The following is a 26,473-nucleotide window of genomic DNA, read 5'->3' as shown; positions in this document are numbered from 1 at the left end:
ATTTATTTGAAAGCTATGTTCAGAGTCAAAGCGACACTAAAGCTTTCTCGAACACTTCCGTGTACCACAAACTTTTGCTGTTTGACGTGTGGTCCTGCGCACTCTTTGTGTTTGTATGACGGTGTTGATTTCGAGTGCACTTCATTCACTGAGCTTGTCTTTCATCTCGCAGTGCCGGGCAGCGGCCAGTTCGCCGACTGCAGCGCAAGCCGTGCGCAGCAGTGCGAGACCGTGTTGCTGGCACAGCAAGTGAACGATGCCTCCAGGGCCACTGTCCCCGAACTCCTTACGCGTTGTCGGTAAGTGCATGCATGATCACGGAGACCTCGCTTACGCAACTGTTTTCTCCGAAATGGCGTAGCACTATAGGTATACCATATAGTCTATGGTACGACCACTGAGGGTACGACTAGGTGACGCAATAGAACTTCTGTTCCTTCTGTATAGGGGGTAACCATCGTCATCGGGGGATGCATAGCGGTGGGGTTAGCATTTTTTTTCTCTGAAGTGTGGCATTATCGGATAGCAAAAAATAAATTGGACGAATAAGGTACTTTCTCCTCGTACAAAAAAAAAAGAAATGAATCGATGACTCATTTTTCATTGTTAGAATCAAGCTAATGAAACCGACAGATATTGAAGCGAAGGGGAGTACTTGGCACATATTTGTTGTGTTTAACTGTAGCGTAGATATGTAACCGGGGAGAAATTAAAGTGGACGAAAAGGCAACCAGCCGCCGCCAGGTATCGAACCTGCGACCTTCGCACAACGTGTCCGATACTCTCACCGTACTGATTACTAATTCGAAATGACACCACTACTGCATAAGCTACGCCGGTTAGAAACATGTTGATGGAATGCTTTGAGGATCCAATCGGTTACAGTGTGATCACAGCCGTGGTTGCAGTTGAATCCCAGGTAAAATATTGTGCTGTCCAGTTTATTTGTAATTGGACCTGATTGGCACCAATCGTCTGTGACTGGGAGCTGCTATAGTTTCTAGCGAGAACCGGTTCATACCATTTAACGCCATCAGACATACGTTTTTATAATTTATTTTTAAAAAGTTGTCACAGGCTTCGTAAGAAGCATTAGGTACGAGATGTACCGCAACAGTAAATTATCTTACGTAATGACTACGGAACATCAAATAGGGTGAAATGAAATATTGTATACGCATAATTTCATACCCACATCAAAAGGTTAGATAAAAGAACTGCAGAGGCAACTCGACTATTAGATCAAGATCAAAAGTTAGGTAGTTTGATGTCTTACACATAAAAATATGAAAACAAAAATATCACTTAGCCATTGAGCAAGAACATTTAGTCAGGATTGAACACGAGTGTATTGAAGTGGTGATGGTCAGAATAGAGAAAAATTTAGTTTGTTACGTATCTTTCTAGAGAATAAAGCGTTATAGCGGCAAAATTGTATGCAAGGAGTTCGAGTCTGCGCACGCTTATTCTCGACACAAAATAGGTCTGTGCGTATAGCGGTAACTGGGGAAGCGTTGAAGACAGGCTGCTTTTACTGGAGGCTTTGAAAAAAAAATTGTTCGCCCCTGTACATTTGTTCTTGCAGCTTTCTGTGGCTAGGAATATGACTAGGTATACAGAGCACTGGCTGCCGTGTGTGTGGAATCAGTGTTGGCAAGACCATGGAAATGATCGCGGAGTGATCGTGCGAAGTGGTGATTGGGAGCATCTATGCCTCCAACGTCATCGCAGGTACTGGTTTCGATTTGAAGTGCGGTGGTGAATCTGTCACTTTCATTTTTCTAATGGGAAGAAACCCACCCGGCCCTGGCTCTCGGTGGTGTTGTCTACCAACTTTCGAGAAGGCGGCCTGTCTTTTCAGACTCTTACAGCTAAGCATTTTACACGACATCAAGCCCTGTACACCTTATTTCATTCCGACTTTTGTGCAGGCTCTGTTATTGTAGTTGGCTTTTACACTTAAAACTATCGCAAACTACTTTGGGCATCGAGGCTCTTGATAAAGTGTCACTGTTAGTTTTATATACTGATGGATTATGCTTTTGTTTTCTGCGCCCTTTTTTGTTTTCTGTCCTTTTTGCTGTGACGTGGTGTATGCATTCTGGTACTGCATTAATAGGAAGGCCAGCACCTTTATTTCTTTTGATCGTGTATTTTTGCAAGCACGTATGTTCGCGGGTGTAGCGAGCAGCCTTGAGATAGCTTCGAGATGCGTCGAGCTCGTTAGCGGCCGATAATTGCTTTAAAAAGTTGCCAGTTCACGCGTTTATTAATGACATCAAAAAATAACTAAATGGTGAACATGTAATCCACTTGCAACGCAGTTGCTTGATCTATAGCACTGCAAGCGCATTTTCGCTAACGCACATTAATTGTCGTTTCAAACTAATTACGTTGCTTCCTTCAATTCAATGTTTACTTTATCCACTCCGCGTATTCGCTTTAGCATCGCGGAAGTTCTTTACTGCTCAAACTTCTGTAATGCACTTCACGCTTAATGCGGTAAACAACTTTTCAGTTCAAGATGACATAACGAAACAAGATTATTTTTTTTCTTTTCATGGAACCGTGGTTGCTCATGAATTATTACCCTCACTCTAGCGTGTACTAACTGCCGTTGGCAATAGAAGCCTGTTTATACACTACAGCCACTAATTTTTTTTTTTGCTGCCAAAACACAGCCCCAAAACTGTTGAAACAGGAGTGCTTTGTCCGTGTAGTCATTAAGCTAGTACTTAAATAAGAGTATATTTAATGTGATAAAGACTTCACATATGTGTTAAACTATCACAGAAAAAATAATGCAGTAAAAAAAGCGGATATGTATCTTTTTTAACAGCTGAAGGCGTAGTACACAATGCTTCCTTTGTGGTGGGTTTCGATCATTCAACTGAGATTGATAATAGTCCGAGCCACAAATTAGCCATACCAAAAAATTTAGCGTGCAAGTATAACACCATTTGACATTTTGGTTAATTCTGTCCAATTCTTTTGTGCGCCCGCAGGTATTTATTGGCCAAGTCTGATGATGATGATAAGGAAAGTGGCCTGGTGCCAATCATGGTCACGTTTGAGACATCTTTAATGTGTTTACATCTGTGGCTTTTGTTCATCTGCGTATTTGATGTCCTTTACCATTTTTAAAAATGTGATACGGTCTAGAACTGTCGCCTAAGACGTGCATCAGCTTGTCGGGCACAGCTGCTAAATTTTAGTCTCCGGCAAGGCGGGGCAGGTAAGGTTAGAGGAAGAAGGGGGGGGGGGGGAGACAAAATTAACAAAAATTTTGCGAACTTATAAGTGTGGAAGCTTGGACTAATCGGTTTCGGTTCATGATGGCAAATATTCACAACGCGTGAACACAGGAAAAAATGAGGCAGAGTATAAAAGAGCTCTCTTTTTTACACTGCCTGATTCTTTTCCTGGGTTTGCGTGCTGGGAATATTTGCCATCATGCTTTCTCACGTGGCCGTGTGACAGGCTGTTCTCGTATCTCATATATGAAATGTAATGAAGAGGAATTATAGAAATACATTCTAGAAACAATAACTACAACCAAGTTGGGAAGGTATAGGAAATGTCATTTGTAGTACACAACAGGATGCCTCACAAATAAAAAGTCTTGAGACCATGCAGTTACACCTAGCTGTGTATTACACGAACATAGTTATTAAGAAAATAAATTGTGGGACAAAGACAGTCATGTGTAGGCGGCGGCTTCAGCAAACAGGCCCGCGGGCTGCATGTTTGAGACACCTGTTATGGACGAACACAACGTCATCAATATTTGTATTCTAAAGTGGTGGAAAGAAGGCTCGGACACACATTATTTATTCTTTTTATTTATAAAATACTTGCTTCGTCAAGAGGTGCAACAGCAGGGAGGGTACATTACATATAAATAAGCACATAACAATACATTCATAAAGCATGAAAAAAAAAACGTCCTTTGAATACATACAGGTAGTTTCCGGTAACAGGTTGTTCCAGCCTTGTAAAGTGCGAAGTAAGAGTAGCGGAAAGCGTCACCCTTAATATGTATCTCACGTACTTTAAGCTGATGATCCAGTCTTTGAGAAACATAGCTGAGTGCCTGAAAAATCTCTGTTGTGTATAATTGTATATGCTATGGAGAAATGTTAATCTTGAGTCATGACGACGATTTTCAAGAAGAGGCCAATTTAATGGGATCCTGAAAGTCATGCTCGATCACTGTGTGCAGGTACATCCGGCAGAACCTGAACTGCCTGCTCAACTACACTGCCCTGTGCCTGCCTCTGGAGCAGAAAGAGGAAAAGTCGCAGGTCATCGTCTCGGCGCGTAAATATGCGTATGCCACCTGCGAAGACCGGGACGCCGTCAAAGGCAAGTGACTGTATGCAGCTGTAGGGCTTGCCGTGTAACCCGTGATTCCTTTAGCGGAATAGCTTGAACTGCTACGAAAGGTACGCTAAATCAATGGACACTATTAATAGCTTATATATTTTCTTGCAATCAATCGCCCGAAGGCTTTACCTAGAGCTTTGGGCCCCTTTAATTGGGGTGAAATTCATTGACCATTATGCTGCTATTCTTCATCATAGAAAGCCACGCCAACTAGCCCAATGGTTCACACTTCTAAAACCATTGTTATACATTTTTTTAAAGATGCGAAGCAGCTCTGTGATTAGGCTGTGTAACGCTGTGCGTCCGTGTCTCCATGCCAACGCGCCACAACGTGTTCCTCCGCCGCAGTTGTTGGAACGATGCCAAGTAGGTCAAGTCGCTGCTGAGCGTTGACGTCTCTCTCTCTCTCACCCGCAGCAGCTGCCGGCTCCTCGCAACACACGAAGGTGGTGCAGTGCCTTCGCCCGCTCGCAACTCACTTCTCACTCACATCGCCTTCCCCACCGCCAGCAACGCTCAGCTGCACGTCGAGTGGAAACATTCTTCCAGCTCGTTTATGTGCGATAAAACTTTCACAGAACTTAACTCACCCCCCGTGTTTTGCGTTTCAAAGAAACGTTTACTCGAGTAAAGGCTACACCGAGTTTTACGTAAAACCGTTCTTTCAGCTCCCGCGTCGACGCCCGTTTCAACCGGGTCAATAGCGTACGCATCACTGCTGCGACAGGAATCACACGAACTCTCGTGGCACATTTTTGTCGATGCCATCGCTGTCGTGTTTCATATAAAGTTGAAATCGACAACATCGCCCTTCACGTTGTGTGTTTTATGCGAGTGAAAACTTGAGAGGTTTGCGAACAGGCATGGCTGAAGCAGAAATAAAGCGTGCCGTCCAGCTTTGTTGGGCTAATGAGCATGAAGGAGTGATCGATGGCGGGAAAGGGGGGATGCAGCGCTTGGGAAGCAACGGTGAGCTCTGGTAAAAGGGCGCCATCTGTAGGCGGCTCATACCATTGCACGTATTGTGCTCATCACTTACTTCGCATTGAAGGAACACACAGTATTGAAATGGCTTCACTCGCAACCGTAGTCCCTTAATTATGCAAAAGCTTTATAGAACTACTCGAGATCAAATGATAAATAATAGCTAAATGATAGCTTTACTTTGTATAGCATTTCAAACTGTTGCTATGGTTTTAACTCGTCTTTGCAGTGAAAGTTTAACTTTTTTGGACGAGCTATAAGAGTCCTTATCTTCCGTTGGGCGAGTTGGTGAAGAGCTTAACAAAATGGTGGCTTCCATATTCTAGAAGTGTGGACACCTGTTTCATACATACCGTTGTTGTTTTTCCCGATGCAGAGCACTGGAAGGATGGTGCATGCTTTCAGAAGCCCGAAGTTCAGCGCTGCAACGGCGACTATGATGCTCAGATGAAGAAATATCAGCTCAATAGCAAGTACCCATCTGAAGAACAGTGCAGGTAAGTGTTGTGTGAAATTCATATCTGTGTGGCTTACAGCGCGAAACACCCCGACATAGACTAGAGACAAGGACATGATACAGCACTGATTTTCAACTGAAATTTTTATTGAAGAAACGAATATATATGCTATATGAACAGAAGACCTCATGACTGAGCCGGCCCACTTATTCGATCAAAATCATACAGAGCGCGAAAAGGCTTTGTGACATGCACGCAAGCCCACACATTTAACAATACTAGGTTGTCGTAATTCCTGAAGCGTTCCACTATGGTGGCCCTTATAATTATATATTGTGATTTTAAACCCCGACATTAGTAATGCATAACGCTGCTCCTATTTGTGAAAAGGCATTCTAGGAAATTTTGCAAAGAAATCTGTAAAATGTTTACTGGACAACGTAACTTATTTTCGTGCTTCCTTGGCTGACATCTTTTATGTACACTGTCAGGTATGAAATAACTACATCCTTGTCTTTCCTTTGCTGCACTTTGGTTTTTATATATTTTATCAGATTTTCTGAGTAAGCTCTCCATAAGGGTTCAATATTGAGCTGCCATATTAGGTGCAAATTGTCTCTTGTTGTACTTCCAATTATTTTCTTCCTGCCTAGGAACATCACAGAAAAATAACTAATATACAGAGAAGCTACAAGAACTCCAACTAGAATCTGCACCACAGAAAAATGATATGCTTTTTTATGCTTGCGCTTGTGCATCCATTCACATTTCCTTGCATCTACTGGTACCTAGAAAATTTATACAGTGCTCATCGCACAATGGCATCACTATAGCGTAACTGTAGCTTTCCTGAAGTGCACAGCCATAATAAACTGCCGAAGAAGTTTTGTTCTTCGAGGACGCAACTTACCGCACAGCATACCAAGCGACATATTTTGCATGCTTAACATTTTCCCATGAATTACGAGTATGGGTAGCCAAAAGCATTTACATATCTTTGGAGTTTCATAAAGTAGTATGGTGAACCTATTTGAGTTTGTAGAGGATGTGGCTTGAAATACATTTTCTTGCTAGTCCAAAATAAAGTTGGGAGCCAACAAATGAAAACACGTAGTGGAATAACCAGGGTGAACAGTGGAAGTGCCTCAGACAGGCTGGCCGACGTTTCGATAAGAGAACTTATCTTTGTCAAAAATGCCTTAGGCACGATAAATTTACTTTGTGCTCCTGTTTAAATAAAATTATTTTCTTCAGTAACGCAAACGGTTGAGAGGTTTAGTGATGCAAAGGTTACATTTTATCCTAACTGAACCGGGGGTTATCTTTGTGAATGTGACATTCTTGATCATTATGACAAAAAACCGCGACTGGAGAGATGAAACGTCTCGGTTGCTTGCAGGCGGTACATGAATTACCAGAGGTGCATGCGGAGGGCCGCTAGCCTTGTGTGCAACAAAGAGGGCATTGAGTTCTTGGGCCTGTTTCTGTACGACCGGGAGCCAACACTGTCCTGGATGTGCAGCGACGATTACCGACAGCCACTGCGCATTGAAGCTGCACCCACTCCAGGTGAGGACTGTTCAAAAAATGCTCATCACTGTGAGAGTCGAATAAATAAGTTGGGAGAGTGGCTTGTTTACTATATTACCCTGGCAGAAGAGAACAGTGAAAGAAAAAACACAGGGTCCCTGTGCATTCACCTAAGGTGACTCGAGAGTGAAAGACGTCTTCTTTTTCGTCTGATTTCATGAGCTAATCCTGCTCCTTCCCTCTTTAAATATTTTCTGCATCTAGCGTGCTTTTGTCAGCCTCTAAAATTGGAGACATTACAGGTTTTCTGCGCTTCACTTGGTTTTGCACTGTGTCCAGGACTGGCCAATCACCAAGCCGTGATGTCGAGTGATGTCGTCACGAGATGTGGCGTGACGATACATGACGGTTCGCGCCACTCAACATGCTCAACACAACATGCTCAACAGTCCACTCAACATGCTTACCATCATTTGTTATCATGGGGACGAAGTCCCAAATTTTGACGGCATGTCTCATCATGGCATGATGAGTTTTGCATCACTTGTGTTGATGCCGACGCCGACGGTCAGTTTTTGTGGTTGATCAAGCGTTAGGGCTTTCATCTTAATAAAAAAAAAGGATGAATTGCACAATGTTGCTGCAAGTGCAGAGTAGTGCTGGTTATACCCGTGGCGATAGGCTGATGGAAAGCCCAAGTGCCACAGATTCATCCCGACAATAAATCACATTTTTAAAGATAAGTACATTGTACTGGCAAATAAGTAACCCCCTATGAAATTATGTTTCGCCCAATGCCTCCTTTCTCTCATTTGACATTACCAAAACCAGTGTACAGACTTGGTAGTTTATGATCCCTATTATGGGGGAATTACCTGAAGATCTCAACTTCTTATCCTGTCATGTAGCTGTCACGAGATATCATAAACTGGTATGCACCATAACAATTGAGTAAATCCTACTAATTGCCACTGTTTCTCACTATGCATATTATCAGGTAAGGGTTTTTCTTTTCTATCTAAAACAGTATGTTTTTCATCAGCAATATCAAAATCCCCCACCGAGTTTACCAAGGCATTCAAGTTTCTTATCTAAAGCCATAGACACAAACGTCCTATGATAAAGTAATGTATTTGAAATGCCCTTTTTTGAAACGTCTGGGAAGTGATGATGCATTAGTGGAGTGGTGGCGAGTAAAGCAATAATAGTAAGGATATGGCTGTGAGAAAAACTGACACACACGGTGTGGTTCTGCCCTCCTCAGGTGTTGCATTAGTGGTCCTAAAGCACCCTTTCTCTGTCACTGCCTAGTGCTCTCTCCCAACTTCGTTTTTTCTTTCTTTCCTATTCCTTGCCTCCCTGACAATACAATATAGGACCCCAACCCTGCTTTGAAGCCAAGCACTCTATCTCACCAATTTCCTCCTCCTCCTTTCTCCTCCCTTCCTTTTGGCACATGCCCTCTCTTCTTTTTCTCCTCTTTTTGAGCTTCAGAAGGAGAGAGAGCAAAGCACGCATAAGCAGGCTGCTAATTGGTAGACAGCTGTGGCCTTGAAGAAGGCAAATACATTTGTTGAAACATGCATCTGGCAACGTGACTGTCTACCAATTTTTGATCACTTTCGCTTTCATCTCTTATTGGAACTTTTGTCCTGTTTAGTCACACAGGGCGCATTGAATTGGGATGGAGGCCAAGCTGGATTAGGTTTCTTGATCGCAGTGGGCTTTCATCCTCAGTCACCATAAAATGCCTGTTCCGATCCTGAGCAGAAATCTCACTTGCAATAGGACCCCACTTAGTGCAGGTAGTACTTCTAAGTCCCCTTTTTTTTGGAACATCGAAGGCATCTATGCTTTCAACCTGTGTTTGATAGGCTACATTACTTTCAATGTTTTAATTGCAACATATATCGTGTTAGGTCTTCACTATGTCCACCGCATAATGGTTTTGAGAGATGCGAGTGCGCAAAACAAAGCAACATAGCAGTGGCTAATGCACCACCATACTGACCTTTTCCTTAGCAGCAATCAACCAGGCCACCTGCACTAGTCTTGTGAGCAGAGACCTGCAACGATGCACGGACAAACACCAGAAGGCTACAGCCGGCCTTGGCTACCGGAAGCAGTCATCCAATCGCAAGTCAACGGGCCTACAGCTCTCCGACGAAGAGCACAAGACTAGGCTTTGCTGGTCAGTGTTCCTAGTTGCCCTATTTTCTGTTCTATTGCACATATTTGAAGATGTGCGAAGACATGCACTTTCAATTTAGTAAGTGCTGAGGCATGCCAAACAAAAAATAAACTCCTCTCTTCTTTTAACAGATCTATTAGCTTATATTTCCGTTTGACAGAAATAAATAATATTTACAGAATGCGGTGCTGTATGAATCTTGGTTGCAAAAGAATTAGTAGTGAATGTACAAGAATCTGCTTTGTTGGCTTTTTTCACCATACTATTGTTTAGTAGGTTATGATCTAACATAATGTTTTAACACTAAGTATAACGAAATGCTTATAGGCCACACAAAACATTTTGTATCTCATAACAAAGACAATGGGCAGCTGTGTGCCACATTTTGCGTTGTCTAAAGTGCTAGGCATCAACTCCACTGAAGTTAAGGGCTTGTGTGTGCATTTTTGAGTTAGTTTCATTCTTTTTCCATGTTACACTCATTAACCAACTATTCCACCTGTACATGTTGAGCAATATTATGCAGCGTTTCTAAAAATTTTTCGGTGCCAGCATGCCTGGCAATGTAACAGAGGCAATAAAGAATTCAAACTGCTTCATTTTTGGAGCCAACAACAGTGGTGCACCATCAATGAGTACACGAGAGATACATACTGCACATGAAGACCCAAGTTTCTCTTTTGCTTCCTTACGTGTTCTTTTTTCTGTCACTGTGCAGCGCTTTTGGGGAGTTTGCCCATTGTGTGCGCACGGCCGTCCAGGTGAAGTGCAGCACAGACCGCAATGCCCTAGTTGAGAGCATCCTGCAGCAGGCGCTAGAGTTTGTCGGGCACCACTGCGACAACTACTACTACGGCTCAAGTCTCTGCTCGACCGGGACAACCCTGACGTCGACGCAAGCGATAATGCTCCTCCTGGCGTTGGTTTCAGCCTGCTTTGCTGTGCAGCACTGATTTCATGCCTCGTATCTCGAGAAGATGGAGTTCAGGAGACGGCACCTGCCATGCTGGTGATTGGAGGGCCTGTCTCAAACGCTGTTCAGTGGAAATATTGAGAAGCAAAACACTTTTTTTTCATTGTATTTTTGAAGCAGTGCACGCAAATTTAAGCACGGCATTCCAGCGGGAAGCCGGAAATGATTAAGTTCCAGATGATAATGCTTTCGGCACCGTAGTACTTTGGACATTGCTGGCTGGACCAAGCCGACCATGGATGAGAGTCGTTAATGATGGAACTACGGCAGCTAAAAAGCCGTTGCATGGAGCTCTCTCAGAAAGTTCGCCAGAGTGGCCTGTCAGGAATTCACTTGTTGAATGTGCTTCAAAATCTTGCCTTGCTACTGCTGTCATGAAATCTTTCATTGTTGTATGTATTGTGGCTGATTTTGCATTCAGCCGGGTGATTCAGATGTGTATAGGCAACTGCAAAAACTTGACATTATTCTGAACTGTTTTCGGCTCTTAGCAAGGACATGTTGACGTAAGGAACATATTGGCATCCTAAACGTTGAGCATGTTATCCATCGCAGGATTTAAGACTCGTAAAAAGGCTGCATATTTGGCTCTAAAGCATAAGAAATTGCTTAGTTGGCCCGATGGAGGCATGTCCTCTGTCGTAACTTGTTTTAGGTGCTGTTTGTTATGGTAGAGGAAGAAATTATGAGGGCATAAAATCACAGCTAACCTAAAAAAATTCTCAATATGCTGGTGGCGATGTGCTTGTTACTGAGCTGCTCAAAAAAGTGACTGGTTATATGGTCATCATGCTCAAGCTAATCATGCTTGTATCACATATGGTGCACATCCACAATAATCTTTTGAAAAAAAAACGTACATGGAATACTACATGATTATACCTATTATACAGTGTGACATAAATTTCTAGTGAGACAACCGAAAAACACTGAAATATGTTTCGGCTGTGAAAAATGTAGAGCACAATAATAATTGAGCATGCAAAGACCATAATAGCATACTTAACACACCATTTGTATTAGCCACATATAAAAATGAATAACAGTCAGAGAGTTCTGACATGTCAACAAGAATAGGTAGATGTCAGAACTGCTGAAATGTAGAAAAATGCCTTTTAATATTTCTGATATTTTATTACAATTCTCGTTTTTTGACATGTGTATATTGACTCAAGATGCAGCCCAAGATTTGTTTGTTTTAGACTTGTGCGGAGGCGTCTTTCTCCATCACATGATTTTCTCTTACCCAAAATGTGCACAGCCAACAGCAGTGTGCAAAGACTGCTTTTGCAACATTACAGTGATTGGGCAGGCAAGTGCGAATGAACATTTGCGAAGGCAAATCAACTACCCCTGTCACAACTCATTGAAATTTTACATTAGAAAACAGCACGGGCATCAAAACTTCAACTTACGGGTGTTCTAACAGCTGTAGCATCGCTTATTGAACAAGCGCACATTTGGCTTGCGGACTTAGCCGGAATGACTGGGAAGTTATTACCAGTTTTTAAGTTGACCACACAGCTGCATTCAGCGTTATGGTATGCTTGGATTGTGTTCTACTCCATTCTCTACTGTCAAAACACCTAACCATTCATAAAGTCAACATAACCACAGCTATTTACCTTTGTAAGAAGTAACTAGGAATATTATTTGGTCAGATATTATTTACTAAAAAAAATTGTATGCTGGCTCAAGTCAGCCCAAGTTCCCCGTATCAGCAATAACCAGCAGGAAAATACTAGCGTCTTTTTCCTTGAACAGTTGACATTTCATGTGTCTCTTTCTTCCACCATTTTCATGCTTGACAGGAATATTATCTTCACAAGAAGCTACCAATAGAGCCAAATCAGCCACTCACCGCTTGAATGCTCTATGCAGTCGATACTTTTCAGATGGTGCACATTTGGCTTTGCAATTAGGTCTGCTGCAGTCAGTGCTGGTAAATCTTAATTGTGCAGTGTGTGGCAAAAGCAAAATTTTAAATGTTACTTCCTTTTCAAACTGAAAAGTTACTGTCTAGCAGCAGCTTCAAGGCTGAGCTACTGATTTTATGTGCCATTAAACAGAATTCATTGTGGCCGAATGCATAAAGTTGAACAAACTCAAGTCTGTTAGTCACAACAGCAGATTTGTCACTCTCCTAAGTACGATTTATTCACTACTTAAGCCAAGATTCAAGGTAGGTGCTAATGAAAAAAAATTGTTAATTTAGTGATTTGCTGCAATGTTTCTAGACTGCATATACAACCACCGCAATAATCCTTTCAATTAATACAAGTGTTTATAATTCTGAGAAATTGGTGGGTCTAAGGAATTACCAAACAGGCATCTCTCAGCTGGAAATGTTTTTGCGCAGTTGCATTCTTGCAGAAATTCTTGTTTGGTGATCACCAGTTGGTTTAGTCATTTTATGATGAAAGAGTTTTATCTTACATTTTTAAAAAATCCATATCAGTGAAAAAAGGTTGTCAAGGTTTAATATCAATATAATGAATTTTTATTCCACACCAATTCCAATATTTAAGTTTTATTACTGCTTTAAAAGAATACTTAGGAATGATCATTATTCCATCTATTTGTAGCTTTGCTGTGTGGTTTTCTGCATATTTTAACTTTGTCTTTTTAAAATTTGTTGCATAATGAATTGCAGCACACTACTGAAATTGTGAGCTTGTCGAAAAAAAGATTTGCAGAGCAATGCTGTTGGCAATTGACTACACGCCACTAATAACAGATCAATAATCAAAATGTCCATGGCTGTTTTCATAGTTCAACTTATGCATGAAGGTTGGCACATTGTAATCTATAACAGCTAAAAAAATATTGTTCAGCTGTAATATACTAATTTCTACAATTTATTCAATATGCACAAATTTTATAGAGCATGCTTTTGCTTCAGTGATATAAAAAAGTAAACATACATGACAGATGAAACCATTCACCATGGTTAATCAATTTTACAAAAGCCCTCAATGTTGGGAAAAAATCACGTAACTTCATAAAAAAATCTACCCCATAGTCATGATGAAGCGTCAAGGAATTCACAAAGAAATCAAAGAAATTGATAATGCAAACCGCTGGAGGAAGTTTTATATTTATAAACCTTATTTTTACTTCAATACATCCTTTTAGTCCCAATTAGAGTTTATTGCAGGGATTGTCAAAAAAAAAAAAATATGCAAGTTTTCAATGCTGCATAGATAGTCGCCATACTTTAGTGTCATTTCACACCTTCTTGGGACTTTCTTATTCCAATAATATTTCAGAACACATTTAGAAAATTCTAAACGAGCCTTTAAAAGTTAAACTCATGCTCACGAAAGTTACATTAATGACGCATTACCATATTGAGCAATGCACATCAGCATGCTCTGCACAGCGTTGTGTGCACAGTTGCCACTCGTGTAGTAGTTCAACAGTGCAAGCAGGAATGTTTAAAGTTGCTGAACGTGAAACTTTCAACAATCACAAGCTGCCTGGTTCGTCATTCTAGAGGGCACTGTGTCATGCTAAATACGAATGTGGTACTTTCAGTTATTCAGTCTTGAAAATCATTCATTTTTTTGTCTGATTTGCAAGCAGCTGCGATATCAAATCGACACACCGGTTAAGCATTCATATACATTTACTCCAGCACTTAGCTTAGAATACAGAAGATGGAAACACACAAAGCAACAAGGTACAGAATACAATGAAATTTGAATGTGAGCATGAGGAACGAGCATTTGTTCCGTCTTAATATGTATACTTTCATAAAAGCACTATTCTTTAATCTGCCAAACTGGACCTCTTCAGTGAGGCTTTCACAAAAAAATGCAGTGATTGCTTGGAGACTGATAAAGTTGCTTTTTTGGTCCTTGTTCTTTCCTTTCTTTTCTTACTAAATTGTGAGGAATTTTAAGAAATATTGTCGCTGTTTCTGCAGAAAGTGTAATGTTTCTGCTTTCTACTATAACTGCAGCAATAATTTGGCCTGAACAGACAGGCAAATTTCAAAGGTTATATATCACTTTCAAGAGCACTGTTTTGCAAATACTCATCTTTCTGACCTTGCACATTGTTTTTTTTTTACCACACAGAGTATAGATCTACTCGAACCAATTACTCGCCTTACAATCTGCTGCTACTTTTGCTGGAGGACGATGACTTACTGGCTGCAACATCTGTGTTAGTTCTGCAAAGTAGCCTTAGTCAGCCTCGCAATTACAGATTACATCATCCTGAGATTTGTACTTGTTGTAAAGGCTTCCGATGCACATTAACTAACATTTTGCTGTGAGAGCGACATGATCTTGAATCTTCACATGAGCTAAGTTGCATTTGAGCACTTTGTAGCATTCTGCAAGAAGATATGCATACTTTTTTCCGTAGGATTTGCTTTTTCTCACTAGGACTGATACTTTCTTCATCGTTTGTCAGCCTACATTTTCACTTCTACTGGACAACAATTCTTGAGGCAAATGTTTGAGGCCTCCTGCTTATCGGTTTAACATTCCTTGTCTGATAGTTCTTATTCTTTTTCTTTACCCCTCAGTGTCTTCCGTCCTCAATATGTTCACGATGGGCTGCCGGTCCGCGACACAAACAAGTTCTGACTTATTGCTCACAGTTTAGACAAAAGAATAGACGTTGCTGCAACAGAAACTGTAATTCGATGCTACGTGCGCCTTTTCTGGTAATATTAACTTTGTACATAACATTCATAGACACTGCCTTTATGTCGCACCAGACACCCTAAGCTGGGCAGCTGACACTAAAATGTGACCAGCAAGGTCATTTCAACATTTCATCATTGTACAATTGTACAAAACACATCACTTTAGTGTGAATAAGCATTTTAACCATCAGGGTTAACTGGTATAAAGATAAATCAGCATGTGGGAAAGATCACTACTGAGAATTTCAGCCTGAATAAACGCCATAACGTTTGGGTTGAGCTGATATAAAAAATACTCACGATCACTGGTAGAATGTTGGCTGGTTCTAGTTTCTTTCTGATTTGCAGCTGAAGTGGTTACCTTCCAATTGTTGACCTGGAATGCAGGAAGAAACTGAGAAATCTTCTATCAATGATAAAAAGCTCAGCTTTTCAATTTCTTACCTGTATTCTTTGAAATGAAATGTATCGCTGCCAGTTCATATGTAATTTGCATGCAAAATCTAAATGTCCTGTACAACTGATCACAATCTGTCTTTAGTTTCCAATGCACACTGAAACTTTCCTAATATGTGAGCTCTCCAGAGGATCACGTCACAATTTTTTAAATGCCAATCATCTCTGTGTCACAGTCAAAGCTACGGCACCCTGCTAATGGATTCACTGAGTCGTGACTCCACCCTTTAACACCTGGAGATCAACTACCTAGCGCCTTTCTTAAGAGTTTGTAGCATAAGCATTTAGGTGCTGAAGGAAAGGTGATGCAGTTAGGAAGGGAAGGCAAAAGACGCACATGGGTGGCTTTGCGTCCCTTTTAAAAATGAACTTTAACCAGATTTTTAAATGTTTTAAAATATTTTGAACAGTTTTAAAAATTCTTTAATAGTGCACTTCGAATAACTAGCCAAAATCACTGTTTTTTACTTACTTAGAAACAATTACTTAGCAATGGAGAATGAATAGAATTATGCTTAAAAAATTTCAAAGAAATCAGGCCTCTGGTGCGACATGCCACTATATGGTTTACCCATCGGTAGTGATGCACCTAAACGCTCACATGTGACCGTACTCGAGTATTAAAAACTGGTCTTGAAAAAAATTTCAATGCCAGTATGTTTTTTAAACAGGATTGCTCACATATACTTGGGACGGCTGATATGCAAAGTAAGGTTTCCACTACAAATCTGTATAGCAATAACTAAATTTAGCAGCCACTATTTTCTATTATGCAATAGGATTTGCATCACTGTTTGCCAGGAATACGTGGAAATTCAGGGCACATTCAGGACACGAAAAACATACACTAGCCGTTTGAATTAGCCCGTTATATTTGGTGCGCTGTAGGAATTATCTCTAGTGCTATGCAATTCTGTAAAATCACAAACATCGAAGCTGTCCTGAGTAAGCTGTGGCTATTGGTTTAGAAGGCTGCAGCTGTGTTGTTTGTATATCGCACTTGTACTGATTACTTTTTCATGTTTCTGTGGCAGCGTTGCACCAATTGATCATAAGTTTGCTTTGTATCGCCCAACTTTCGCTCTCTGTGTTTCATCACAAATGACTATTGAAGTGCTACATACAATTCACGTACGCGTCCTAGGAATTAAGCTTGCGAATGATCTTGATTTATGCAACAATGTTATAAGTTAGTGACATGAAACACCGGCACCATAGAGTAATAAATCAACAGACGTTCCTGGATGTCATCACTACTGCATCACGCTCTAACATTTGTAATTGAATGCCCTTCTTGGTGATTCAGATTGCATATGAAATGGGCATTCTCATTGGGCATTCTTAATGGTTACTAGCGATGTAGATGTATTTTTTTTCCACTTAGAGAGTTTATAATTGATTTCACTCTAACTAATGCAGTAGAAGAAGATCAGTACAAGGGATCAGAAGTTTTTCTAAGAAACAAGCAGACCTAATGCAAGGCTTGTTCGTTCCTACAGCAATAAACAAATTTTTCTTAGATGGAACATTATGCAAAGCAGTCGACTTGTGAGACATCAATGCAAAAGCGAGGCAAAGATATGTGCTCAAAAGTAAAAATTTCATTATAAAAGCTTTCTTCATTTTCATTTGTACTTGTTGATTAAAAAAAATTAGATACTGTAACTTTGAAATGCGTAAATATTTTTACTGATAACCGCTAATGCTTCCTGCAATTAGTACTACAGTGTACTTTTGCCAGTGAAATGAACTTGCATGCCTGATTAGCAAAGTACTCATTTTGCACTGATCACACTGACTCATTTGAAGCATTACGCAGCCATTATTGCTGAAAACTTGCAAGCTTGGTATTAGTCACAATACACAATGCAGAAGCTTTTAGATGACACTGAACGACACCCTGTTGAGAGTGGAGGATGTACAATTTGTTTGAAAAATGCAAGGACGCTTTCAACTCTGGCACTGCAGCTCCTCGTAGCTGAACGTAATAGGGCTCACATTGTCCAACGCAGACTGTTCCAAATGCTCAAACACGTTGTCTGTTCTGCAACAGCAGTGATTCACGCGGGAACGTTCTCACGTTTTCTCTGCACCTGTACATAAGCTGCTTTTGAAAGTACGTTTTAGAAACATGAAGAGAAGTCAGAGTATTTTGAGCTTGTACTGCCTATTGGTTATGTTTTTTTTTTTTCAGGGTGACACATAATACCGGGTTACATTGGTAGACAACTGCAAAAGAGTGCTTTTTCTTTCTTATTCCTGCTTCAGGATTTTGCAAGCTCATGGTATCACATTTAGCATTGCATGTGAAACACAATTTATTTTGAAAGTGTAGCCCATAATTTAGAAGTACACTCATCTCGTTAGCACCTTGGGATTGCGTTCATGTGGGTTCGGCACCACGCACTGTGTCTCAAGGTTACGGAACTAATGTCTGCCTCCATTTTTTTTTCATATGCGGTGCGTTATGACTTAATTAATGCGGCAGCCTTTTGAACACTTTAGTGACTTTCTACAATAGCTGTGCGTTTGTGATATGGTTGTTCTCGGTGCTTGCTTGTAAATATTGTGGGTAAGGTGCGCAGCTGTTATGCTATCCACCATCATACCACACTTCCTTTGCCAATGTAGCGCTGCATTAGCCTAGGAAGAGTGGTGGCATTGTGTCACGGTTCTGACGATGGGAAATGCCGGAAGGAGTGATGCTCTTTCACTTCAACTCAGTGGTCGCTCCGTGTTTTCTTTTTCTTTCACTGCCTTCTCAATTAGCCCGCTATACTGTTTAGTGGGTGTCCAGAAGTACTTCACACAAAACTGTTCTCTGTGGTGATAGATTGCAAGTCTGTGGCGTCATCTGTCCACTACTCATGGCTGTTTGTACATAGCGTATAATGTCATATCGCGAAGCAGGCCCGTGAACTTGCACATGTAATGCAGCCGAATGCTGCAAGACCTTGACAGAATCGCACCTCATGCTTGCGGCATTTATGCACTGGCATTGGTTTTGGCAACGTGGACACTTCCCCCCTTTTTATTTTATTTCGTTGAGGTCGCAGTGATTTGTAAAAGTGCTGCTTCTGTAGAATGTTTTAGGTTAGGAATGCTGGTGCTTTTGCTATGAAGGTGCATTTGTGCCCAGGATTTTGTTACTCATGCAGCCACTATCTGTGAATGCGCAGTGACAATACTACACTTTTATGGCAAAAAACAATAACATAGCTAGTTTTCTTTGACATTTTTATTTGTTATTGCATCGCGTGCTTTAGTTATGCATATTAGACCACATTTTGTGTTCAAAGAGGTTGTGGTATGCTTGCTTTGCACCTCAGTGTGACTGCCGAATATTCGTAAATTTCATGATGTAATAACTATAGCATTTCTTGCATTGCTGTGATTGGAGCAACAGTTATGGTCTTGAAATTGTGTTGTTCTGCAATGTTTCGATGCTGTGTTACTGCAGAGCTGTGCTATCTGATCCTATAAAGATATCAGTAATTCTTCTAATACAACTGCTCTTGTGAAACATTTTTGAAGGCAAGAACTCAGCAAGCCTGCCTATTTGTTTTAGTGAGCTGTTTGATTTTTAAAAATTAAGCATTGTTTAATTGGCCATGATTGCCTGAAGATATGTGCTTGGTTCTCATTCGGCTGAGCTTTCAAATTTCCTTAAAACCATATGCAGTGCACTCAAACCTCATTATAACAATGTTGTACCTTACACAAAAATAAGTTCGTTATATCTGAAAATTTGAAAAAAAGGCTTATTGCTAACACTCTATCTATTGCAAAACTATTTTTGATTCATTTTGTTATAGCCTATATTTCGTTATATCCGGGTTTTTGAGTGTATTCGCCCTGCAGGCAAGCCGACATGGTGGCCTACCTGTGATGCGAAGTTGTTCTGTTTGATACTGTACACCATTATGGCAGCACTCTGGAGTTCACCCTACATGCTGCACTTGTGCAGGCGACTCTTGTTAAACTTCAAGGGACCAGAAACGTTATTTTCCAACAGGTAGTCAATGTCTAATTTAGGGTAGCAAGGAGCAGAGAAACAGTGTACGACTTGCTTCAAGGAAGATCATTTATCAGCAGATGTTCATGAGGTAGAGGGATAGCCACTGATTTCTTTATAGCACATTGGTACACAATACATAATATGTGAAGGAAGCTCGGTTAGCTGCCGTAGCTCTTTCATAATAAAGTGCAGATGTTTAGATTCTCTCAATGCAAACATGGCTGACATTACCTGTTCATTGATCACAAATGAGGAAAATGAATATCCATGCTGAATGTTTTCATGTTTTGAGACAGAACCGGCTCTTGTGATTAAGTGTGTGCTTCTTAGCCTTCAGAAAGGAAGAAAAACAGTTAAAGCTGCGAGAAGTGTCCAATATTATGAGAGTTTTAGTGTTCAACATTCATTTCCAAATTGCCACCTAATGCTGGTGCAGCTGCATAGAAGAGGTGCGGGTCTCGTACATGTGGTGTCTATTGTACAAGGTTGCTATAGTGTACTTATTTACGTTCTATTACAATACTTGGCGTGGCACAGTTGCTGGCAGTGGTTGATTACTGCACTGGCTGCATTAGAGAGCTAACTTTGTTAATACACATATTTTTATTAATGGGCTTTTATGTCTCGGGGCAAGCTATGCAGCTCAGAAATGGTATGTGGGTCATTGGTAAAGTGTCATTCAGCCTGCAAACGAGCTTGTGTGGGTGCAACAGTTTCTGCATATGTGGAATTGGTTGCACATACTTGTATTCCTAGAAATTGCTAGGTTCAAGTAATTAGGCTTTGTGACTACATTGTTAATTGAGCTTGGACATAACGTTTCTTCTCGCGGAACTGCAGAAGAATGTACTTCAATGTTTCGATAGCATAGGTCCCGTATTGTCAACACGGCACAGTTCTCACAAACACTTTTGTAGTATGAAAAAAGTTATTCACTGTAAAATAATCACTCGTGTACCATTTCGTTCTCCTTTTTTCCATGCTTTTTCTATAGATACATTTAAAATCTAGTGGGTATTATAACACCTAAGCACCAAATGAGGCAATTTATTACTATTTGAGTACAGATATAAACTTTGTTCACTCTTGAGGCGAATTGGTATACCTTGTTCATTCCTGCTTAGTCATTTAAAAGGGGTTGTTTAAAATTCAGTAATCATTATTAACTAGGTGCTTTTATCATGATTCAGCAAGAAAATTGCTAAAGAAGGAATGATACGAAAGGGGAAGTTGAAGTTGATTATCCAGTTTTGTGTTCCTAATACCACGATGAAGACAAAAAAAAAAAAGGTTGAAAGACAGCTTCAGCCACTAGCAGCCAACTGAGCTACGCCTGCTGTGTATATGCGATCGCGTGTGTCTCAAATACTGATTATGCAAAAGACAACGCAGGTGCCTTAGAAGGTGCGGGAGACGGAGTATTTTTCTATTTTTGTAAAACCGCGATATGTCTCTGTCTGCTCTGCGTCTTGACGAAGAACTTGTTGCTGTGCTTGTTGCGCATGTGCAGCTCTCGGATGGCCAGGGTCGGCCCAGTGCACTTGTGCACTCAAAGACTTGCATACTCTGTTGTCTGTGTGAGTGACGAGTGACCTAAGGAAATATGTAGACTTTTTTTTTGTCCTCTTTATTTCTTTGTGCCCACTTTTTAGGTTGTAAAAGACTTGAACACATTCCTCATATGCGGTTACCAGTGTAATTGTAGAGTGAGTTTAACCGCGTTGAAACTCTGTAAGTACATACACTGTTGCAGTTGAAATAAAGGTATTGAGATTTTTAGACTCGTCTCATGTGCAGATTCTGGTTATTGAGCTTGGGATAAATGCCTCAGCATTTATTAAAACGTAGCTAGCTGTGTTTCAGCTAAAAAAGTAATGCATGCATTCTGGATGTAGAGGAGAATGAGTATATGCATATTGATTTGTGTGAACAAAGCTAGGATTCAAAACACCCTCAAAAATTGGAGTTTATGTCATGCACAATCGTTTCGAATTTATGTCACGCACGACTATACATGAAGAGGGTGTCAAATACCTCCTCACCTCTCCAAAAAAAGATTGCTGGTTACAACCAGAAAATTGACAATATTATAACCCATCTAAAAATACCTTCGAATGATACTAGCATGACACTTATTCTGCTCAGGTGAAAAAAAAAACATTCCTTAGCATACACAGGATGCACAATGCCAAAAAGACAGCGCAGCTCATTGGCAGCTTCGCGTGAGGGTTGCCAACTCTGGAGGCAGTGGGGAGTTGGGTGGCCTTCTTTGTTCTTTTTAGTTTGCTGTTTCTTTTTCTTCACTATATTTCTTCAGCTTGTTTTTTCTACTTTTTTTCTTTTCTTTATTGCTTTCTCTCCCATTCTCTTTCTGTCTTTTTTATTGTTTCCTTTCAGTGCATTTCTCTCTCTTTACTTCTACTTTGCTTCCTTGGTCTTTTTCCTCTATTTCTTCTTTACCTCTCTTTGATTCTCCTTTTTCTCCTACTGCTTCTATTTTAATTGCTCTCTATCATTATTTACATGCTGTACACTTTACTCTCTTTCCTTCTTGTCCCTCTCCTCCTCACCACGACTTCTTTTCCGTATGCTTTTATTAAACATTACTATACAAAGCTATACTTGTTCTGTCAGCGTACCTGAATAGCCGTGCAAATAAGACGCACGCCTTCGGTTCATGGGTTCCAATCCAGCTACTTCATTATGTATTCTCTTCCCTTGTGCTTTCTTTTTTCTTTCTATTGTTCATTTATTTTTTTTTGTGTCTATCTACCATACTCTCGTCCTGTTGCTATCATCGCACATGTTGGCGCACGTGGTCTGTAAGTGCAGCTGAAGCGTAAGAAGTGAGTGCGTGCCGGTTGATAATGAATTGGTCTAGACAGACCTTTTAAGCCGAGCTTGAACTGCTTCACAGTTAAAAATTTGAACTGCTTCTAGCTAGTTCTAGTCGGAAGAACTAGAACTTAGTTGTGGAACAAGCCCCTTGGGAACCAGATGCAAGCTGGTCCCAGTTGGAAACTCTTACTACCAGCTTATTTCAGGATGACTGAAGGTCAAGACGCAGGATAGGAGATTATTTTGCGACCACTGCCCAAGGGATGCGTCGCGCAAAACACTGTGTTTTAAGCGTGAATACACTTTATAAGCGACCCCAAACCATCCACCGCCGTCGGCGGCGTCCGCAGTCTTCTCTCTATATTTAAAAGAAAGAGGACTTGGCGGGCCGCAGCGCGACCCTCTACCGAATAAAGTGCCAACCACTGGCACGCGTATGCACGCGCCTACGCGTCAAAAGCGTCTAGTCGCGCCTGTGGAGGAAAAGGGCGCGCAACTACTGGCACGCGTCGACTGCGTTGACGCGCACGCGTCCAAGGCCGATGCACAATGTTGCTTGATCTTTTGGCTTAGAACTGTCCAAGTTCAGCACAGAACGGCACGTTCTCAACTGGAGCGGGAATGTATGTTTTAGAGGATATGAGAACACGTTAACAAGTTGATAGGGCTTCAAACACCACTGTTTAGACTATTTTAGAAGTAATTGACATTTCAGTGCCCAAAGTAACTACAGCGGTATGCACCAGGAATCAACATCGGTGCGTGCGCCGCTCCCGCGAATGAACATTCGCGTCTATCATACTGTACGTCTATCATAGGCGTGTGCAGGGTTCTCCTTAAGGAAGAAGGAGGGGGGGGGGGGGGGGGGCAAAAGTTTGTCCCAGTGCCCCTCCCCAGGGCTGACTTAGCACCCCCTCCCTATTATGTTATATATGGAGTTGACATTGAGCTCTCCCCGCCCCTCCTCCTCTCTGTGGTGAATGAGGCGTGGCTGCCCTCCTGATCAGGTTTACAAACCACCGGGTTTCTATACCTGCACTACCAAAGTTACTAACAATATCTTGCATATGCTGGTACCTTCAGTATATTTACCAACATATTTTATATCAGTCAACTTAATAATCACGCCTGCAACTTCATGATCTGACAGAATTAAGTCAGTCATAAGACTACAATTGAGGCCAGAGTAGCAGGCTTTCGGCTGATGTGCGTGTTCGAAATACCTTCTAATGCAACAAAGCACACCTGCTTCTTATTGATACAACTGATATTGGCCATAAAATAGGAACCAAATACTGCGTAGAATGCCTTCGGGCATTTTCCATAGTCGAAATGTGCTCTAATGCAACTAACTGTGCCTGACACTTCATGATGTGACAGATATCGGTCATAATATTGCAACTGACCCCTGTATAGAAGACTTCTGGACGTTGTCTTCAGTCAAAGTGTTCTCTAAAACGACAAATGACACCGAACTGTTCATTAAGTCGCAGATATCGGTCATAATATTAGAACTGAAACATTAATGCAAGACCTCTGGACGTTGTCTATAATCAAAGTATTCTCTAAAACGACAAATGACACCGAACTGTTTATTAAGTCGCAGATATCGGTCATAATATTAGAACTGAAACCTTAATGCAAGACCTCTGGACGTTGTCTTTAGTCAAAGTATTCTCTATAACGACAAACGACACCCACCTGTTTATGAAGTCACAGATATAGGTCATAATATTGGAACTGAACCCTGTATAAAAGACTTCTGGACGTTGTCTTTAGTCAAAGTATTCTCTAAAGTGACAAGCCGCACCCAACTGTTCATGAAGTCACAGATATCAGTCATAATATTGGAACTGAACCCTGTATAGAAGGCTTTCGAATGTTGTCTGCAACCAAAATGTTTTCCAATGCAACAACCCACACCTACTCTTCATGATGTGACGGATTTAGGTCATGAGACTAATTGTACACTGTGCAGAGGGCTTTCGAATGATAAGTGTATCAGAAATATTCTCTAATGCAATAAACCGCACCTCGCTCTTAATGATACAACAGATACTGGTCATAGGAATGAAACCAAGCATTACATATAATGCCTTTTGGCATTTTTTGTGGTAAAAATATGCTTTAATGCAATTAACTGTACCTGAAACCTCATGATAAGACACATATCGGTCATAGGACTGCAACTGAACCCTGTATGGAATACTTCTGGATGTTGTCTATAGTTAAAGTATTCAGTTAAACGACAAACTGCACTCAACTCTTCATGAAGTCACAGATATCGGTCATAATACTGGAACTGAACCCTGTATGGAAGGCAGTCAAAATGTTCTCCAATGTAATAAAACACACCTGACACTTCATGATGCAACATATTAGTGATCAGATTGGAACCAAGCACAGCGTGGAACACTTTCAGATTGTATATTTATTTATTTTCAAATACGGCAGCCCAATGTGAGGCTACTGCAGAAGTGGTGTACATATATACAAAATGAAAGCATTTAAACAGTGATATCACAGTAAGTGTGCCAATGTAAACAAATATCACTACCCCCTGAGTGCACCCCAATAAGAAATGAGAGAAACAGAACATTAATATGATACAAGTGCCTCCAAAAAGTCAGACACACTGGTATCACGAACAAAGCCAAGTAGATCATTCCAGTGTTCAACAACTTTATTTGAACGTGTTGGAGAGCACTACAAATGACTTCTAGGCTGGACTGTCATTGCAGATCAGTGCTCTGTTGGAGGTTTCTGCACTTTGCAGCTAGTTTCAATATCTTTTAACATCTACAAAGTGCATCTGACACTTCTTGATGAGACAGAAATTGGTTTTGAGATGGCAGCCAAGCACTGTAGCTTTCACATGTCATAAATAGTCAAAATACCCTAGAATGCAATAAAGCATGCCCAAAATTTTTGATCGGACAGATACCGGTCATAGGATTGCACCAGAGCACCATACAGAAGTTTTGGCAAGGTTCTTACCATAGCCTAACTGAATGTGCTTAAGTGCATACATATTTAGTCCAAGTTAATGTGTATACTAAAAAACTGAAAAGAAATGAAGCAGTCCTTGGAAACACATACAAAGATTCAATGTTTGAAACCATCTAAATATATCTTCAGCTCATTACAGTCTAGAGGAACAGATAAATACATGCACAGTTCTGAAAGATCTCATAAGTCACATGAGGTACTTTTTGCATTTCTTCTATACAAAGTGCAGTACAGTACTAGTGCACCTTCATTCTTTCTGTGCATACATATGGTGACCTTCTCTTCCTACTATTGTGTCATCGTGCAGCTAATTTCAAATCAGGCGCTTCTCACAAGGTTTTCAGTTATCTGTCTAGCTGTAAACAAAATGCGTGCTATATTATAGTAAACTGTAAAACAACGGAGAAGCACCATCGTATGCCTACAGCTATGAGTATCAGAATGAACTATAAATTAAGAATGTGTATGTTAGAATGCCTCCAAACAATGTATGTGCAACTGAGCATGGCCGAGAAGCAGAACAAGCGAGAAGTGAAATAGCAGGCAATGCCAGCAGCACTTAATCATGCAAGTTTCTTTTTCGATCACCACAGCAATGCACGCTCTAGTTTCTATCTTGGGTATGAATGGACATGAGACTGCTGACAGCTGAATGTGTCAGCGTCGCTGGTACCCGTCACGAAATCACATCACACTGATACCAACCAGAGCACGCTTGTTAATAGCTTGACAACACACGAAAACGATTTGCACCGAAGCCAACGAATGTTTCAGCGTCATACAATTTGCGAATACACTTATATAAGTACGTACGATTTCACATCACCAAAATGTGCTGGCTAGTGCGAGGTTTACTTTCAGCGATGATGAATACCGATGTTGAAAACAAACACAGTGTAGATAAACACTCCTCCGCATGCACTACGCAATGTTTTGGGCGTCGTATACGGTGTCTATGTTGCGACGGAAA

General features: G+C 40.8%; 1 protein-coding gene across 2 annotated transcripts; it reads left to right on the top strand.

Moving 5' to 3' along the window:
* Positions 1-21,435, top strand: LOC119164725 (uncharacterized). 2 transcript variants are annotated; one of them, XM_075884705.1, is made up of 6 exons: positions 1-299; positions 4,223-4,365; positions 5,747-5,867; positions 7,228-7,397; positions 9,384-9,549; positions 10,268-21,435. In XM_075884705.1, exons 1-6 carry the CDS (start codon positions 16-18, stop codon positions 10,500-10,502), a joined length of 1,119 nt encoding a protein of 372 aa, XP_075740820.1. In that variant the 5' UTR covers positions 1-15; the 3' UTR covers positions 10,503-21,435. The 2 variants fall into 2 exon arrangements, with proteins under 2 accessions (XP_075740820.1, XP_075740819.1); XM_075884704.1 differs by having other exon boundaries at positions 9,381-9,549.
* Positions 21,436-26,473: the final 5,038 nt, after the last annotated feature.

The sequence above is a fragment of the Rhipicephalus microplus genome, unplaced genomic scaffold (genome assembly GCF_043290135.1).
Source record: "Rhipicephalus microplus isolate Deutch F79 unplaced genomic scaffold, USDA_Rmic scaffold_45, whole genome shotgun sequence".
In the NCBI taxonomy this organism is placed as follows: domain Eukaryota; kingdom Metazoa; phylum Arthropoda; class Arachnida; order Ixodida; family Ixodidae; genus Rhipicephalus; species Rhipicephalus microplus.
The sequence above is the reverse complement of the archived record's forward strand: the minus strand, read 5'-3'. Positions and strand labels throughout refer to the sequence as shown.

Excerpts from the sequence above, each read along its gene's own strand:
- LOC119164725 (XM_075884704.1), top strand. The coding sequence starts at position 16 with ATGTTCAGAGTCAAAGCGACACTAAAGCTTTCTCGAACACTTCCGTGT. Across the intron at positions 300-4,222 it reads GAACTCCTTACGCGTTGTCG|GTACATCCGGCAGAACCTGA; the intron begins GTAAGTGCATGC and ends CACTGTGTGCAG. Across the intron at positions 7,398-9,380 it reads TGAAGCTGCACCCACTCCAG|CAGCAATCAACCAGGCCACC; the intron begins GTGAGGACTGTT and ends CCTTTTCCTTAG.